Source organism: Typopeltis vanoorti, chromosome 20, assembly GCF_054136105.1.
Source record: "Typopeltis vanoorti isolate ZY-2024b chromosome 20, IOZ_Tvanoo_1.0, whole genome shotgun sequence".
Taxonomy (NCBI): Eukaryota; Metazoa; Arthropoda; class Arachnida; order Uropygi; family Thelyphonidae; genus Typopeltis; species Typopeltis vanoorti.
The window spans coordinates 9,676,021-9,695,623 of record NC_143568.1 but is presented as its reverse complement, the minus strand read 5'-3'; the positions used below and the strand labels follow the sequence as shown (position 1 = coordinate 9,695,623).

The 19,603-nt window shown below is 37.1% G+C and overlaps 1 protein-coding gene across 2 annotated transcripts in view; it reads right to left on the bottom strand.

The window, feature by feature from the left end:
- LOC150095222 (transforming growth factor-beta-induced protein ig-h3-like) overlaps positions 1 to 19,603 on the bottom strand; it is a 163,698-nt gene that overhangs the window by 104,638 nt on the left and 39,457 nt on the right. For both annotated transcript variants that reach the window (XM_090410806.1, XM_090410807.1), the window contains exons 3-5: positions 9,794 to 9,943; positions 7,001 to 7,098; positions 1,644 to 1,807 (exon numbers count right to left, since the gene is read on the bottom strand). In XM_090410806.1, the coding sequence (XP_090266932.1) occupies positions 1,644 to 1,807; positions 7,001 to 7,098; positions 9,794 to 9,943 (412 nt within the window). The remainder of the gene's footprint in view (positions 1 to 1,643; positions 1,808 to 7,000; positions 7,099 to 9,793; positions 9,944 to 19,603) is intronic.

Here is a 19,603-nt window from a genome sequence, read left to right as displayed (position 1 = left end):
TTTTCATTGTGTCAGTAGCTTTCTCTAGAGCCTCAAAAAATTCCTCCACTTCTACCTTAGTAGAGCCTTCTGTGGGACCATAGGCACAAATAAGTCTCATTGTCCAGTTCCCCATTCTAATGTAGAAAGTATTTTTAACTTGGGTATAGTTATGTTAAAGATACTAAGCAATTTTAAACCTGGTTTTACTCCATTTTTTCCAAGTAAGCAAACAGACAAAATGTCAAGTTTGCACCTGCAATTTATGCAAGACTAGCTGATCCCACAGGTAGTGCAAGACCAAGGCAACTTGTGGTAAAGGTGGAGCAAGCTCTGATCACTAATCTTAATATTTACCCTTAATGCCAAAACACATCTCCAAGAAGGGGATGTATGATGTTTTGTATTAAAGGCAAGGGGCCACTACCCAGACCAGTTTCGACCTTTATTGAGGTCTCATCAGTAGGAGCCAGGCTAGAAATACCAAGATTTAGTAATGCAGAGCTTGTAAGTATTTTACCAAAACAAGTTACCATAAGGTGTTATAACCTTATTAAATAAAAATCTCAGGAGGAGATATAGATGTAGAAAGTATTTTTAACTTGGGTATAGTTATGTTAAAGATACCAAGCAATTTTAAACCTGGTTTTACTCCATTTTTTCCAAGTTGAGACCTCAATAAAGGTCGAAACCGGTCTGGGTAGTGGCCCCTTGCCTTTAATACAAAACATCATACATCCCCTTCTTGGAGATGTTTTGGCATTAAGGGTAAATATTAAGATTAGTGATCAGAGCTTGCTCCACCATTACCACGAGTTGCCTTGGCCCCATTCTAATATTTGCCCAAATCACTCTACTTGAGACTGCCTGCCATTCAAGAAGATTAGTCTCGTATTTTGTGTTGAATACTATGGCTACTCCTTCTTTTCCTTGATTGTCAATGCCTGAATGTAACATTTTGTATTTATTGCTCAGAAAGATCTCACCAGTTTTTGTCTTTTATGTTTCAGTCACTCCTATTATGTCGATCTGGTTCTTATCTAATTCCTCAGCTAGCTCCATTTCTTTTCCATTCAGGCTTCTTATGTTGATAGTACTGATCTTTAACTCTGGTGATGTTTAGTTGGGGTGTACTGTGAGATTTGTTCCAGTAGCTGACTTTTCACTGTTCGCCTTGGTTCCCTGGTGAAAACAAAGGGGGCCTTGTTTAACCGGGTGACGCCCCATCTGGCATGAAATTTTGTCATGTTGTACCATCATTTTGTATATTGGTTTAAGCCAATAAGAATACAATTTAGTCGTCTAAATCCCAAATTGCCAGCCCATCCTCATTCGTTCAGTATCCGGGTAGATACCCGACAGGGTGCACCATGAGAAGGTGAGGATTGGACATTAGGTCAGAAGCCCTAGTCGGTTCTCCGCATTCCTTTAAAGGCTATGTGGAGGTCTCCTCTCAGTTATACAGCTTTGACCCTTAAGCACCGCTAATGTTAATAATAATAATAATAATAATAATAATAATAATAATATGTACTTTTTATATAAAATGTACATTATATGAGATAGCAATCAGAGATATTTACAGACAGAAGTTCTTTCTAATTAATAATTAAAAACAAAAATATAAATCAGAATATCTAAATATTATTTCAATAAATACTTGCATTTTCATTATCATCCTCAAAATCCAAGATAGCATCATTTGTAGGACAAAAAACTGTCAGATTCTCATTTTTTATTTTATTGCCAAGACCAACAGAATTTGATAGATCAAGAAATCTATTTGCACCTAAATCCTTCATTGTTTGTGCTAAATCCTTCAAGTCAACTATAAATAGAAATTCATGTCTGAATCTCTTAATTTCATTAAAAAAATTGAAATGGTTATTAATATTTATTAAAAATTAGTCGAATTAATACCATGCTTAATATATATCAAAAAATAAATGTATATCATTCATCTTCATTTATCTAATATCTAAAAATTCATACATCTCAAAAAATGCATATGAACCTTACATGTTGCTCTAATTATTTTGACAGTCATGCAATTTTCCCTTGCACAGGAAAACTTTCCATTGAATGCAAATTGTTGATATAATATACTCACAAGCTTAATTTGCCTTAGGTTAATTCTAAATAGCCCAATTCCCTTTGCAAATAAGCAAGAACAAAGTATACAAGTGATAGTACATATTTTCAGAGTCATAATGATAAAGTGATGATGTACCAATGAGGCTAGAGGTGAAGCTACCTATGTGCAAGGCCCACCTTTAAGATAGATGCAAGCTCAGATTGATATAACTCAGGTTAGTTAACTATGTTAAGAAAAACATTTCCACTTATCCAAAGTTTCCAAGATACTAGTTTCTGAAGATATATTTCAAGAGACATTTCTACAGAAAGCCTGCAGTGTCCTAATTGTGATAATAAACAAAAACTGCAGAATACATGCTGAAAAATGCTTGTGACATGAAGGAGTTGGGTTATTTAGAATGAACACACTAAGGCAAATAAGACTGTGCAGTGAGTATTATGTTTCAATTTTGCATACACTGGTAAGTTTCTTGTGCAAGGCAAACCTATTGCATGATAGATATACAAAATTACAGCACAATAGACAGGCAAAAAGTTACAAATCCACCAAAATAAAATCTTTATTAAGAGAATTCTTATAGCTTCACAGGTGTGGTTATTAAGAAACATGCCAAAAGATTAACCTGAAATATGCAGAAAGTATTTGATATAATTTCATGTGTTTAGAATGATGAAAAATCTCTGTCAACTCTATATGAGACCAGCTTTTATTGGCTAGTGAAACGTATCCAATAAATATAGGGGTGATACCACATTTAAGTAAAGAAGTGAAAAGGAAAAAATCTTTTTGCATGGTGAGTGATGAATGACTGATGGAATGGGTAGTGAATGCATTTGTTTGATGCTAAATTGTTTAATTTAGATGACGAATGTTTAAGGCTAGGTATGATATGCATTGTGGTCTGAATTTGATTCCATGGTAGTCCAGATATAAATGTTTCTCACATCTTAGATGGGATTTTAGCCTAGTTTTTTTTTTCAACAAAAGGTGCACATAGGCAACTACATTAAGAATGATGTAGTTGGCATAGTTTATACAGATCAGGAAGATACCATTATCCTCTTAGCAGTAAATATTCTGTAGTGAAAGGAATTTGCAACCAGTGAATCAAAAATACACCAGATGTAAATTTTTGGTTTCATAATAGTTATACCTCCATGCAGGTAGTGATTCATTACTGTATGTATGTAATGACTAGTCCTACATGTGCATGATTTGGTCACCTAGGTTTCTTGAAGACCAGAACGCAGTGAAAAAAATCCAGAAGAAAGGGACCACAATGAGGAATGGCATGTGAAATGCTCTTATGAGCATCTACTGAATGTGTTTGTGAATTACTAAAAGAAATTTTATAGGATAAATGCATAAGAAAATTTTTTACTACATAAGAGGGAGAGAACAAAGGAATACCCCTGGAAGCTGTGTATGAGTGTGGTTAACAAGGTTTACTTGGAGAGTGATGAATGAGCAGAATCAGTTGCTAGAAGTGGTCATAAGTGTTTTGTTAGTGAATTAGTTTAAGAAGAGACATGACAGACATTGTACAAGTTATTATTATAGACCTCCTATTATGAGTGAGGGGGGGATTGAGACAGCCTTCCTGTGCCCCCCTCACCAGTAGTGTTACCTTGTGGTACATTGCTGGTGCTTCAGACAAAAGAAGTCCAAGAGATGAATCAGAGGTAATATGAAGCTAATGTCTCAAACAAGGCATTCAAAAGGTACCAAGCCTCCTGGACCACTTATAGCAACTATGATGAATACAAAACTTAAAAAGCTCCATGCTGTTTTGATCGTTACCTGGAATAACAAGGATCTCATTGCTTGTTTGGGTGGAGGGCAAGCTTCAATAAATAAGTTAGTCCCCTAAAACAACACTCGCTCAAGATATGTTCCTTAAGCATAGGACTATCTAAATCCAAAGCCAAAGTCATAAGCAAAATAGCCAAAGACAAAGCAATTGATGTCTTTGGCTCTCCAAGAAACCCATGTGCCTGACACAGCCCTCAATAGACTAGAAGATCCCAGGCCTAATACTCGTGTCTTATAACTGCCATCCCAAGCATGGCCTGGCCTCAAGGACATAACCCAAAGTGTACCTGATACAGAATACTCCACAGGTATTAAAATACCACCATCTACAATGTCTACAAACCACCATCGCAATCCTGGCCTGATCAGATGGACCAGCCACCACCTCATCCTGCTATCTGTGTCGGTGACCTTAACTCTCATCATGCCATGTGAGGCGAATCCTCTAACAACTAGGATGGTAATAATCTAGTTAACTGGATGGATACATATAACCTGTATTTGATTTACGACGCCAAGCAGGAAGACACTCTCTACTCAGCCAGATGGAACAGAATCTACACCCCCAGATCAGATCTATTCATAGTCTCTAAAGACTCTGAAGATCACCCTCTGCCAACAACCAGAACCATTTTCAACAGATTCCCTAATAGTCAGCATTGTCCTACACTAATAGAGACATGCACATCAATCCCAGTCATCGGAGGAACACCATCGCTAGATGAAACCTTTGCAGGTCCAACTGGAATGCATTTCAGAAACAAACTGAGCAAACCATTAGAGTAATTCCACCCACCCCTAATTGCTATCCAAGATTTGTTAAACTAATCAAAACTGCAGCCAAAGCCTCTATTCCTAGAGGCTACATAAAATAATACATCCCATGCTGAAGTAGAGTGAAGAACTTTTAGCCAAATATGAAGAGACTGAAAACCCAACTGTTGCTAAGGAGCTCATAGCAATGCTGGATAAAAACAGAAAGGAAAGATGGATCTCAACCATCCATGAACTCTATTTCACCACATCTAGCTGAAAAAGCTGGTCACTTCTGAGAAAATTAGGTGGGGCAGAACCAACAACACTTATCCGGCCACACAAAACAATAGAGATAACTTCTGATCAAATGGCTAATCATTTATTGAAAACCTCCAAGATATATTCCAGCTCTATCAGGAAAATTACTGTGCAATCTTCCATCAGACAAATCCTGATGAAAGATTGCACAGTACCAGGAAGAGGTACAGGTAGCCTTAAAACTTGCCAAGAATGGCAAGGCTGCAGGAGTGAATGGTATCCTCCCCGAGTTTCTAAAACATTGGTTAACAAGGCCAAACATGACCGGCTTCCCTTTTCTCAAAAATTATAATGATTGGAAAACTACCAAATCTGTGGTGGGAAGCTAAAATATAATTGCTATGTCCAAACCAGGAAAAGATCCAAATGATGTCAAAATCTATAACCTATCTACCTTTAAGCTCTTTGAAAGAATTCTCCTTAAAAGAATTTCACCACTCATCGAAAGAGCACTCCTGATTGAACAAACTGGCTTCAGGCTAGGAAGAAGTTGCTGTGACCAGGTCCTGGTAACACAGATTGAAGCACGCTTCCAGAAGAAACTTAAATCCAGAGCACTTTCATTGACCTAACATCAGCTTATGGCACATTCTGGATCAGGGGCCTTCTCCTAAAGCTAGGAAATATTATAAGGTGCAAAAAAACTTTCCAGCTTTTTGAATCCATTCTCTCCAACAGAAAGATCTGGGTCCATATTGGCAGAAAAAAGAGCAGGCCCAGATTCCTTCACAACGGTCCCCCACAGGGCTCTATGTTATCTCCTTTACTCTTTAACATCTATCTACGTGTACAACTTACCACATACCAGCTCAAGCAAGTATATGTACACTGATGCCCTAGCAATCCTACATCAATCTACCTCCTTTGCCAACCTGGAATCAACCTTGAACACAGACCTGAACATCCTGGAAGAGTACTTCAAGCAGTGGTACTTGAAGCCAAATCCAACAAAAACTGTGTCCACAGTATTTCACCTAAACAATGCAGAAGCAAATCGACGCCTCAACCTTTCTTTCTGTGGAAAAATGGTAGAACATGAATCTCACCCAAAATACCTTGGAGTGAGCCTGGACAGAAGCCTAACCTATAAAAGGCACATCACCAACCTGTCCAACAAAATTAAAAACAAGAAACAATATAATTTCAAGGCTTGCTGGAACAAGCTGGGGTTGTGGTGCAGAAGTCCTAAGGTCGTCTGCACTAGCCCTCGCATTCTCTGCAGCAGAATATTGTATCCCTGTCTGGGAAAGAAGTGCACACACTAACATTATAGACACCCAGCTAAACTCTACCATGCACACAATTAGTGGGACAGTGAGAAGCACCCCTCTCTCTCCTGGCTGGCTGTCCTATCTAACATTGCTCCAACAAACATACGGAGAAGACAAGCCTCAATTAAAGAATTTAATAAAGCAATGAGTGACCCACTCCTGCCCCTCCACCAGACTCTCATAAATCCACCTAGTCTTCTAAAATCTAGAAAGCCTTTCTGGTCCATAGACTAACTCTCTCTTCAGCTGTTCTGCCATCAACATCTAACATGGAGAGAATACTGGTCCAACAACCTCCCAACAAACAGCTTCCTGGTAGAAGATCTCTGTGCTCTACAGCTTGGTTTTGCTCTTCCTAGAAAGATTTGGTCATCAATCAACAGGATCAGAACTAACCAGGGCAGATGTGGCTACCTAATACATAAATGGAGGCTGTTAGACCACCCTTATTGTGATTGTTCTCCCGTGGCTCAGACGATTACTCATATTGTGAATGACTGCCCAAGGTGCCAATTTCACGGTAGTGGCTTACAGGACATCCACAAGGTGACGGATGAGACCTTATATTGGCTTTCCAGACTGCACATTGACCTATAGCTGCTTTGTATTCCTTTTGCAATAAGAATAAATAAATTACGAGTGAGCACTACCTTGAGTGTTAATTTAATAATACTTTCATATTCTCATTTCTCAGCTAAACTATATTAAATCAGTTAGCTGTACAAACTAAACGTTAAAAAAATATCAACACAAACTTAATCCTTACGTTCTGTGCAGCCAGGATTACCATCCTCTCTCTTTTTGAATCCGTGACAGCACTGTCTTTTTATAATGAAGCTCTTATTCATGTCATTATTTTTAATCCTAAATAATAAATAAAAAATCCAAAATTAAATTTGTGATTTTGCAAAATCAGGTTAATGTGCCACTATTTTATATATACACACACACTACTAATGATGATTATAAATAATGGAAAAACAGAAAAATCCAGCTAAACCTTTATATGGCAAAGCCAATAATAATGATACAGCTTTGATAGAGCAAGAGTTAAAAAGAACTAGAAAAAATGTTGTAACCAGAAAAATGCATAGTATAATCACTACAACTAAATTAAAGGTCTTGTGATTATTGGCTTGCACCATAAAAAGTATGTGTTTTACCATTTCACAGTGCAGAGACTAAATTTACATCCTGGCACATCCTTTTGATTTTCAGTTATTTTAAATAGGCATATACACACACACATGAAAGTATTATATATAACGATATTTAGTTAGTTGCTAATTATCAATCTTGTATTCAGGTTATTTTTTTTTCCTGTCAACCCTATCCACAAAAAAGACAGTTAAAATGTATAGTAAATTAATGCTCTGGATGAGCAATGAACAGTCTAATGAGGTGGTTTTGCAAATTATACTCCTGTTATGACAAAGTCTTACAAAAAAAAATCATTACTTTGAGATCTGAAAATATCCAGTTCTTTTACTTTAAATGTAAATTATACAATTAGTTAGCAGAGTACTAATAAGAAAGTATTGTGAACTATGCCAAGGCTCTGAGTTTGTGTCTCACCTGGGAAAGCATTCTTGGACATACAGATGATGTCCAAGAATGGGCACAAAGATGTGGAAGTGACAAAGACCAGGGATGGGTGACCAAAATGGCAACAATTCAGTAGATTGCCCCTTATAAGGGTAGACTGGATGGAAGCAGGGACGACCTTGTGTGGATTCTACAGCTTAGGTAACAGGAACTTGTATAGCAAGTTCTGAGAAGAATGAGGAATAAGGGTCACTTTTCAACAAACTGAAAATGTAATGGCTTTCTACAATGCACTGATTTTCTCTATTTGGATGCATTAGACAAACATGGTTTGTCTAATGACAAACATGGTTTGTCTTTAGACTGTTTTTTCCAAAGATTATTGGTATTAATGTTGATAGTAAACACAATTTTCACAAGAAGCTGAAAAGGTATAGCATTTTTTAAAAGGACAGTACAGAAAATGGGGATGAAGAGTTGTTTCTATAATAGCATATGAGTTGTGCCCATTCAAAAGTAGGTAATCGAGGAAATGGGTGGCACTGGGAGTAGTTTATGGTATAGAGGCTAGCGGTACATAACATTTAGTGGTGTGTTACTACAGACCAACAATGGTCGAGTGGGTAGCATATCGGCTCTCAAACCAAAAGGCTGCGGATTTGAATCCCACGGTCGGCATGGATGTTTGTGATGGTCTATGAAAATACTAGTTGTCGTGGTGAGCAGCAGATGGCATTGGTGTAGTTGGTGGATTGAGTGGTGGAGAATAGAGTAGTAGAGTAGGTGCCCTCCCTCGATGAGTCTTTGGATCCATTGGAAGTGTCACGTAATAATAATGATATATTTAAGTAAATTAGCTATCCTGATTTGCTTAAATATATCATGCTAGTTCTTTGCACTGGCTAGTGCAAAGCAGCTAATTATGGGGGGAAATAAACATTGCAACCCACATTGGAAACAAGAATCATAAGGAAATTGGCTCTATGGAACTCCGAGGGATAATTATCAGCACCATGTAAGCAGAGGAAACGTGGATCAAGATGTGTGGATTTTGTCATATCAGAAGGATAACTAGTTAGGATAATTCAATGGTACACTGCTTGGAAAGCAGTCAGACACCATAGTGTGGAGAACAGCCACTGCACCCACCTTAATAAGATGTAGAGACTCCCTTTCAGCAATCCTATGGGACATACTTTATGCCCCCATAGGATCATCCCTCTTTATAATGCTATGATTCTGCCACATCTTGATTACTGTGTATAGATTTGGTTACCTGGGTTTCTTGGGGACTGGGAGGTGGTAGAGAAAATTTATAGATTGGTGACTAAGCTGGTGACAGGTTTAGAGAATGCTCCCTATGACAAAAGATTGAAGGTTTGTGGGTTATAAAGTTTAGTTGATAGGCAGAAAACAGGGGATATGATAGAAACTTTTAAAGATATTAAAGTGGATTTATAAAATTGATGCAAAGGAAATTTTTCAGTATATGATAAATAGAGAACTAGGAGCAATCTGTGGAAGTTGTGTAAAAGCGCGGCTAAAAGGAGTAGAGACTGCAAACCAGATATTTTTACATGGAGAGTGGTGAAGGAGTGGAATGGATTGTGAGAATTAGCTGTGCATTCCCTAACAGTGAATGAGTTTAAGGAGAGGTATGATAGGGTTTTGTGTATAATACTTAGTTTGGGTCTCCCATGATGAGTCTCCAGACTCCATGGAGATACCATATAATAATAATAATAATATTACCTAATGCCATTGAAGATGACCTGTAATTTTTAGATCAAAATATATGGCTTAGCTTATTTAATAAATTTTATTCATCCTTTCTTGTGTTATTGTGTGAATTTTAGGATAATTCACAAATCCAACAGAACAAATCAGAATTTCCAATGACATTTCAGGCCTCTAATAAGCAAGTGGTGATCTCACACCAGGCAGGCAATGTAGTAAAAGATCTTTATGCTCAGAGAAAGTAAACCAATTTTTATATTTTTAAACATATTCTTACCTGGTTGTACAAATATAAGAAGTTTCAGTCTCTCTGCAGTTAGATGCATGTAGGTATTTGATTCCAAATGAAACTGTATCATTATTGATGGTTTCTTTTTCTTCACTCTGGCGTTCATCAATTTCTTTTCTTTCAACACAGACATTTGGACTGAAAAAAGATGAATGCAACATGACATGACATATTAAAAATAAGTATTACTGAAGCATTCAGATTCATCTGAATGTTGTTAATTAAAAAAGCTTGATTTAATCAACCAAACCTAACAATGTTGCCTGCAAAAATAAACTGTTGAATATTAATAACTTATGTTAAATGTAATGAAAATAAAACAGCATAAGAAATAAAATTAAACAATACTTTAAATACTTCCAATATTATATCTATCACAGAAGATACTGTTAATGCAAATGATAAGAACATTAAGACTTAGGGATATCTTTAGGGACTAGGTGGTAGCCATAACTTTTGTTTTCTATGGCCTTAAAATTGTTTCCCATATAGCGGAGGGAGGGGGTTCATAAAGTACTCTGGAAGTGCATAGCTTATCATACCTATAGAAGTGCATAGAAGTGCACTGCTATGCATTTCATCCAACCCTGAAGCACAGTTTCAGGGTTGGATGAAATCAGAGGTCTAAGTTCCAGAGGAAACACTGTAATAGTTTGAAAGGGTTTATCCAAATTGTACTACTGTCAAAGTGATGATCACAAAAAACATGGTCAAAGTTGTGTGCAAATTTAATCATTTGGTTTTCATTACAAAAGAAACTCTTTCAGAGTCCACAGAAAAGTAAGGCAATATCAGGAGTCAAGAAGCTGGCTATGAGAAGTAGTTGTAGGGTTTAGATGTTGGACAGTTGAGTTGACAAGGAAATTTTCACAGGATTAATGGGGGGGGGGCGCGGAAGATATGCACGTGTGCAAGCAAGGATGCAAAAAAGGTATCTCTGTAAGCTGTAGAAAGGTGCAATGAACAAGGTAGTTATAAATTAAAGATGCCAAGAAATTATATTCTTGGTTTAATCCTTTATTCAAGTATAAGCAAAAAATGCTTGCACATGAAGTATCTTCAGGACTGGGCTACTCTTGGATATAGAGGCTAATGACTTTGCATCATTGCCTTAGTATCCCATAATGTAAAGCACCCATCCTTTTAGTGTATAATGCAATGCATTATGGGAAGGGCCACTATCCCGACTAGTTTTGATCTTTATCTCATCAGTGGGAGCCAGACCTAGAAGAGATAGTGTTCAATTGTGATTGAAGATATTTGAGAATTATAATACTTCATTCACATTTAACATAATTTGCCATAACTTAAACAACACTTATAAATATTATTTGATGTTAATCACTTGTTCATAAATTATTATTCATATAATTACTTTGAGCTTGCTTATTATTGTTCAATTATTTAATCTAGAATATGTATTAGTACTGAAAGAACTCTGTACTAAAATGTCATTCAATTTATTTTATTTATTCCTGTATAAATATAAGAAGCTGTGCATATATATTATAAGAATTTGTATTTATTATATTTAAATGCATTTTATGTGAACTACGGATTATTACCTTATTTGTTATTTCTGAAAGAGAATGTATATATGTAGACTTCTGCTGATATGATTTTATGTAATTCTTCTGATTGAATTTAATTGGCTAGTAAGGGAGAAACAGAGTTGTTTTTAGTTATCGCGTGCTTAGAACGTGAATGGTTATGATATGGAGAGAAACCTGTAGATGTAAGTTGGACTGGCTAGAACCGGATTTTGGCGGGAAGAATAAATGCAGTTAATTGGAAAACGAAAGTAAAAAAAAAAAAAAGCTTGGGGACAGCAAAGAGACCAGAGGTGTGTAACGAAAGGCGAGCTGAGATATTCGGAAAAATCGACAAGGAAAGGACCAGGAATAAAAAGGCATTAAAAACTACCTCTATGGAATTCTGATATTACAATAGATTCCTAATGATTAGAGGAAGAATACTGCAGAGCTGAAGTCAATACATAGTGGAAAATAAGGAATTAGTACATGATGTAAATCTAATGTGTCAAGATTTGCAAAGCTCTGTGTTTAATATTTCAGTTAACATAGTGAAGATTTCTTTGAATTGTGTTTCCTCACAGTAATTAGTTAACAGGAATTTTAAAGATGTGCCTAAGTGTATTCAATGTGCTGAAGCTGTAACCCAGTAAGACTTATCCTTTTTACATCCAGTGTGAAGCAAGTGAAAGTTAGTTCCGCCTAATATGTCTTAACCCTAGCTGTGGCGTTTAACTAAAAATTTAACTATAAAAATTTCCCCCTTGAATTTGATAACTGCCATGTAATTCAATTAAGTGTTTATAGACTAGAAGTGAATTAGAGAAGCCAACTATAAGAATATTTATTGTGAATTCTGGAACTTTGAACTGTGAGATCTTTTTTTATAAATCGACAGAATATATTTTTTTATAAATTGACAGAATATACAGAACTGAGAGTTGAATGTTTGATACCTAGTGCATTATATCTATTCTGACCACTAGAACTAAATCTATGTGTAGATGATATGAATTGTCTCATAGAATAGAGACAAGTTGTGATAGAAATACTTATCTTTGAATAACAAGATCTAAGACTTTTGGCTTTAATCTTAAAACCTAACTGAATAGCTACCTGTATCTCAGAGATATTTTAGATTTGTTCAATTGCATTATCTTGTTTAGAAAATTATACTTAGATGTACATGTTATATAACCCTGCATTAAATGTTTTGTTTTATTGAATTCAATTTGATGTTTGTCTGATTTTCTTTCATTGCACCACTCACAAAAATTTATTGGACCTTGCAGAAGCCTTAAAAGATAATATTAACCTCGGCCTGTAGAAAAGTGAGATTACAAACATTAGATGATGATTGATTCCTCTACAATATATAGACTAATCTGAATATAAGGTGTCACAGGATAATATAAATTTCTTTATATTCGGATCAGTATCAATCAACATCTGACAAATAAAATGGAATTTAAAGAAATAAGGATAAGTTTAACTAACATAAATGGACAAGTCAGCAAGATAGGCCAACGCAACAATATCAAGCAGAACGTTACTGTCTATAAGGGTGAAGCATAATGCTTTTAATCCCTGCTATCTGATAGGTTACTGTGTAGGGAGAAATTTTTGAGCTGCATGCTCAGCCCGAGTTGGGCAAGTTATAGATCCTGAAAGGGAACTAGAATGGCCTTATGTCATTCTAGTTCCCTTTCATCCAATGACCGATTCATCATAATTGGCTGCTTGTTGGACAAATTCATTTGGATGTGAGGACAATTTTGAGAAGTACTTTACTGCAAGAGATTGCAGGAAAGAGTAGATATAAGGGATATTTGTGTCTCAATGAAGTTCAACATTTCTAATGTACCATGGTGCATTTAAGATCATGCATAAGCATTTGTTTTGCAATCTTTGCAGTTTAAGGAGGGTTTATTTTTGAAGGTTTACTTTCAGTCTCCAAGTGGAGAACCAGTGTTCCAGTTTCAGAAGGTTATCTTGTAGATTCTTTGTAACAAGATGCGGCTTAAGAGATCTGGCCAGTATTGCTGTATTGTTGGGATTATGCAGGATGTCTGCCATGTAAATCGAGAAAAGTATCGGCTCCAGGAGGGATCTTTGAGGCACTATAGCCAAGATCCGCCGCTAGATAGACACAGCCCCATTTAGTTTAACTTGCACATCTTCCAGAAAGAAAGAACTTTATGAGGTGAATCAGATCCAATGGAATGCCAGCTAAAATCAGCTTGTATAGGAGTCCAAAATGTCATAATTAGTTGAAGGCCTTCTCTAAATCAAGAAAGACTGCTCCGGTGTATTGATGCCAGTTGAAGCTGGTGGTAATGTATTCAACTAGTCTATGGATTTGTTGACTAGTGCTGTGGAGTTTGCAGAAACCAAACTGCTCTATAGGAAGGATATTTAGCCCTTGTTTACTGAAACTTGAAGTTTGGAGAGGATGATGTTTTCAGCGATTTTGCCCAAATTGGAAATCAGACTGATAGGGCGATAACTTTGTGGCAGCTGTGGGGCCTTACGACGCTTATAAATATGGACCACATCTGCCAACTTCCAAGCATAGGGAAAGTATTTAAATCTAAGCATGGCATTTATTATTGTTGTAAGGTGTACGATGGCCTTTCGGGGGTAGCAGTTTAATAACTTTATTAGGAATGCAGTCAGGTCCAGGAGCTTTTATATTCTTTAAATTCTGTATGATGTCATATATTTCGGCTGGAGGAGTAGGTGAGAGTTGGCTGGTACAGGTATCATATCATTTTAGCACGTATCTGACGTGGTGGTGGATTTTATAAATATGACTGAAGTTCAGGTTATCATATGAAGGGCTGCACTGCTTTTCTAAGTTTTTAACTATAGTTTTGGCTTTTTCAGCATCTGAGTGAACTATGCCTAAATCCGATTTGAGAGGAGAAAGAGTTTTGTTTTTATTTTTGATATTTCTTAACAGTTTCCAAACGGCTTGATCGCCAAGTGAAATGAAAGCTAATTTATCTTCCAATAGTTTGTTTCTGTGATCCTTCAGTGCATCTCTCACTGCACTATTCAACCCGTTAAGTAATTTTTATCTAGGGGAGCTCTGGTGTTAAAGTATCTCTTTCTTGCCTTATTTTTTCCCTGATTAAGTTCCTAATCTCTTCTGGAAGTCTTTTAGGCTTAGAAACAGGCGTATTTGAGTTGATAGATGATAAGGCTGCATTGATTTGTTGAGTAAATTTATTGACTGTAGCATCGATTTGTTCCTTAGAGTTAATATGAGGAACAGGACCAAAGTAGTTTGGGAGCACATTGAATAATTTTTCCCAAGATATGAATGTGTGAGGCAGTGGGAACAGTCCCTTCTGATTGCCTAATTGGAGCAGAATAGGGTTATGATCAGAGGTTAATTCGTCAAGTGAGTCCAAGTTGTACTACAATTTGACATTTTGGAGGACAACTATGTCTAGGATGTCGGAGGAGTCAATTGGACTGAGATTAGTTGGTATTGAAGGACCAGCCACAGCTATGCAATTGGAACTTGAATAGTTAAACAGAATGCGGCCATTTTTGTTGGTAGATTTGCTGCTCCAGGCAGGGTGTTCTGCATAGTCTCCAGCGATGATGACCATTCATTTTATGCCAAGGATGGCATCCAGATCTGAGGTCAACAATGGTTTTTGTTGGAGGGTTGTAGGCAGCAAAAAGTTGTAAGTTTCCAACCGAGTTTGTGAGGACATTAATGCCTGTGATTTCGAGGTTGGTGGTTGCAGGATTGGTTATTGAATGATGGTTTATATAGTTTTTGATAAGGGTGGCTGTACCTCCACCTCTATACCCAAGTCTATTGTTTCTGTAAACCTGATACCCTCTGATTTTTAGGTTGTCGGTAGGCCTCAGGTGAGTTTCATTGATTAGAAGTATATCTGGATTATATCTATTATTGAATTCCTGGATTTCCAACACTTTGTTTTTGATACCGTTGGCGTTCCAAGCGATAATCCTAATGGAATCTGGAGTGATTTTTTTTTCTATGCATCAGAGAGTACAGATAATATGGATTCATTTGCTGTAAAAATCTTTTTGTAGCACTTAGTGATGGGTTTGTGTTGCTGAAATCCTGCAGCATATTTGCAAGAGAAGAAATGATAATAGCTGATAGATTTGAATGTGGATTAGCCAGGTTCTGGTTTTGTACTGTCTGTTTGGAGCAGGCCACATCGGCATATGTTCTCGTTTGATGTTGAAGATTCGTTTTAAGGGGCTCAGTTAATGATGAGCGAGCACCTGTTGTCATGTTCTCACTTTTGGAGGACTGAGGAGCTTGAATTTCAGGAACTCTCGCACTAGATGACGAAGTTAGGTTGACTATTTGGATCAGTCCATCTGTTTTTGTGGTGATGAATACACCCTCTATAATTAGCAAAGTGAGGACTGCCACAAGTAGCGCACTTAGCCGAGGTGAATTTTGGTGCAAGTGTTTGTGGGGTGATTCTGGCCACATTTTAAGCATCTGTACCTGAGCTTTGTACAACTTTTGGGCATGGCCAAAAGTTGTACAAAGGCATCTGTGGATTCTTTTGTATCCACAGCCTTCTTTGAAGCCTTCTGGGCAGTGCCACAGAGGCTTCTGGCATCTGTGGCACTGCCCAGAAGATGCTCTTTTCCTCACTAGTTCTGGGGTGATTTTAAGTCCACAGATTGATTTTAGATTGTAAATGTTATGAATCTCTACTAAAACTAGAGGCATAGGTGTCTTATTTGATCTGAACATTCTACTGACCTTTATGGGAGGTAGATCCTGTAAGTTAAGGTCAGTGACTATTTCATCCATGTGAATATTCTTGGAGACTCCTCAGAGGACTACTTTCAGATTTTTTTTCGGAGGCAAGTGAAAATGTATGGTATTGTATTCCTCTTGCGTCCAGCTCCTTTGTAAGATTTCTATAATCAGCCACCATGGCAGGTGAATTTTTATGCTCTCATCTACATTTTTGGCCAATCTATAATTTATTTATAGATTAACCATGGTGGTTCTTAGGGAGTGTCGATCTCTGCTTCTCCCCTAGGATAATCGGTGGAACGTTCTCATTGGGAGAGGCAGAGGAGTCTGAATTGGGAGAGTCTTCATCCATACCAACTTCATTTGTTGGTTCAGAAGCGAGAGTTTTTCACTTCTTACAAGCATGAATTTCTTCTTGATCAGAGGGATTAGAGGCAGACACCAGTAAATTGAGCTTTTCCTCCATTTGAGAAGAGTCTTCATTTTCTTCATCATCAACCTCAGGTAAAGAATATAAGTTTAAGTAGCCGGGCCATTCTTGTTCAAATTTTTTAAGAAGCTTTTTAATGAAAGTGAGTGCTAGAGAGTCGACGATGATGTCGGGATCAATCAAGTTAGCAGGCTATTTCAGTTTGAACTTCTTTTGAAGTTTATTAATTAATGAGTATGATAGCCAGCTCTTCATCAAGCAAGTCAGTGACAACGTCCAAGTCAGGCACACTCATATCGATTTAATTGCGTATGAGCACAAATATAAATCCCGCAGGTCTAGAGACCTGCCAGCAAAATTTATGTAGAGAATCCCACAGCTGTAGAGAACTGCCAACAATGCCAAGTGTTGATTAACGCAATAGTCTACCAGCTAGACAATATAAGTGTAAAAATAGTCACAAAACGAAGAAAGCTTACCTCTAAAAATTATTCGGAATTCCCCCCAAAAAAGTCACATTAATCAAAGCACAAGATTAGTAATAAGTACACGTAAACTCTCTTCATGATAGGTGCCATTTTTTCATCATCTTCAAATCATCTCATCAAGATACCAATATTGAAGTAATGCAGAAGTCATATTACCCATATACAAGTAGTCAAAAGGTGTTATGCCTTATTAAAATACTCTGGATTAGATATAGATGTCAAAAGGTTTTTTTTTTTTCATTTGTTTATACTATAAATTAAAAATGCCAAGAAATTATATTATTGGTTTAACCTTTATCCAAGTGTAAGCAAATAATATTTGCACATGAAGTATCATGACAACTGGACTACTTGTATATAGAGGCTAATGACTTCACATTAAGTTTATAGTGAAAAAGAAAACTTTCAATGAACAAGGTAGTTATAATTACTTGTGTTTTTTTTTTTTTTTTTTTACAGGAATATTAGTAGGTGAGGTAGATAGGTAGGTTTAGTTATCTAACCCCAATCTGTTCTAATTTAATTACCAGTTTGTCATGTGATAAACTATCAGAGGAATTTGAAAAATCTAAATATGTTACTGTGTACATTTAGATTTTGCAAATGCATTTGTCACCTTGTTATAATAAGTAGAATGCTAAAACACAATTGTCCTTTTGATGTTGAAAGTTTATTTTTCACTTGGTTAGACTATAATAAATTTAGTTTAATCCTTTATTTATTATTATTAAACAAGACCTCATGGAGTCAAAGACTCATCTAGGAGGTGATTTTATCTCACACACATCTCATCATACCGGGTCTTAAACACATTCAAACTCCTTGCAGACACCACACTCTCAGGCAAGGCATTCCAATCATTCACAACTCTGCACGAAAAAAACCTTCTTCTCACTCCCCTACTCACACCCTCTTTATACAGTTTCCAGGGATGACCTCTGGTTCTCCCCTGATCTCCCACTATTCGCTGTAGAACTTCTCCACCATTGATCCTATAGCAACCCCTTACCAACTTGTAGGTCTCTATCATATCTCCCCTCTTCCTTCTCTCCACTAGTCTCTGCAAATTACATCTTTTCAATCTTTCCTCATACTCGACATTCCAGAGGTCAGAAACTACCTTAGTCAGTCGCCTTTGGACCCTTTCCAACATCTCTTCATCCTTCTGAAAACCAGGTGACCAAATCTGAGCACAATAGTCCATGTGTGGCCTAATCAAAGCCTTATACAATGGAACAAGAATCTCCCTACTTCTACACGTCAGTGTCCTCCTCATCATTCCCAGAAGTCTTTGTGTTGTCTTCACAATTTTGGCGATGTGACCCCTAAATTTTAGATCCTTATCCACTATCACTCCCAGATCTCTTATTTCCTCTACTTCCAACAATATATTCTTACCAAGCATAAATTCTGCATCCCATCTTTGTTTTCCAAATTTTAAAACCTTACATTTTGCAACATTGAACTCACATCCCCATTTGCTTGCCCAATCAATCAATTTATTCAAGTCTTCTTGCAAGGCCACAACATCTTCACTACTCTTTATGGTTCGTCCCAACTTTGCATCATCTGCAAACAACTGAATATCTCCATCCAAATTTTCGCCAATATCATTAATATACAAGTTAAATAGTAATGGCCCTAAAACAGATCCCTGAGGCACTCCACTAGTGACTTTCCTTTTCCTGGATATTGCACCCCCATACACAACTTGTTGATACCTATCAGATAGCCAGTCTCCAATCCAATGCACTAATCTAATATCCAACCCCATCTGCTCTAGTTTGACTGTCAACTTATCATGAGGCACTCTATCAAAAGCTTTTGCGAAATCCAAGTATATTACTGTGTAATATACTTGGATTTCGCAAAAGCTTTTTTCGTCAAGCGTGTTTCGTGTATCGAGACTGATATCGTTAACGGTAGTCAGAATGTAGAAAATGGCGGTGTACTAGAGAATTGCGTGGTAGTGCCAGATATGTGTGAGAGCGTCGCTGAAAGTGTAAATGAAGGTAGAAACACCGAAGGAATGGATGATTTGATCGATAATGAAAATGGTGAGATAAATGCGAGTAGCGAAATTGCCCGTTTACATGGCGCGATACACAGAGCCAAACGACAACTGGAGCGTATGCAAAAATGTGTGTTGAACGTACCGACAAATAACCGGCGGAAGTCTGTGACGGCAAAAAATAGAATGTACGTAAACGTCAATAAAATGAAGGAGCGAGTGCTGTATGGGGATTCGCTATTAAGAGGCGTAATAATTGAGAGTTTAACGAAGTCGTACCAGCCGGGTGCGAACATAAAGGACGTCAGCGAATCTATTCGACTGCAAAAACAGAGGGTGAAAGAGATGATAATAGTGGCAGGAACGAATGATTTGAAAGAGGACAAAATGGAAATGATAGAGGATGTGAGGGAGTTGTTTGAGGTAGCAAAAGAGAAGAGTGAGAGAGTTAGGATGGTGAGTATCTTACCGCGGTATGACAGCGAAGTGTTTAGAAGGAGGGCCATAATTGCCAATGACTTTATGCGTGGGTTATGCATGGAGAGTGGTGTGGAATTTGTGGATGT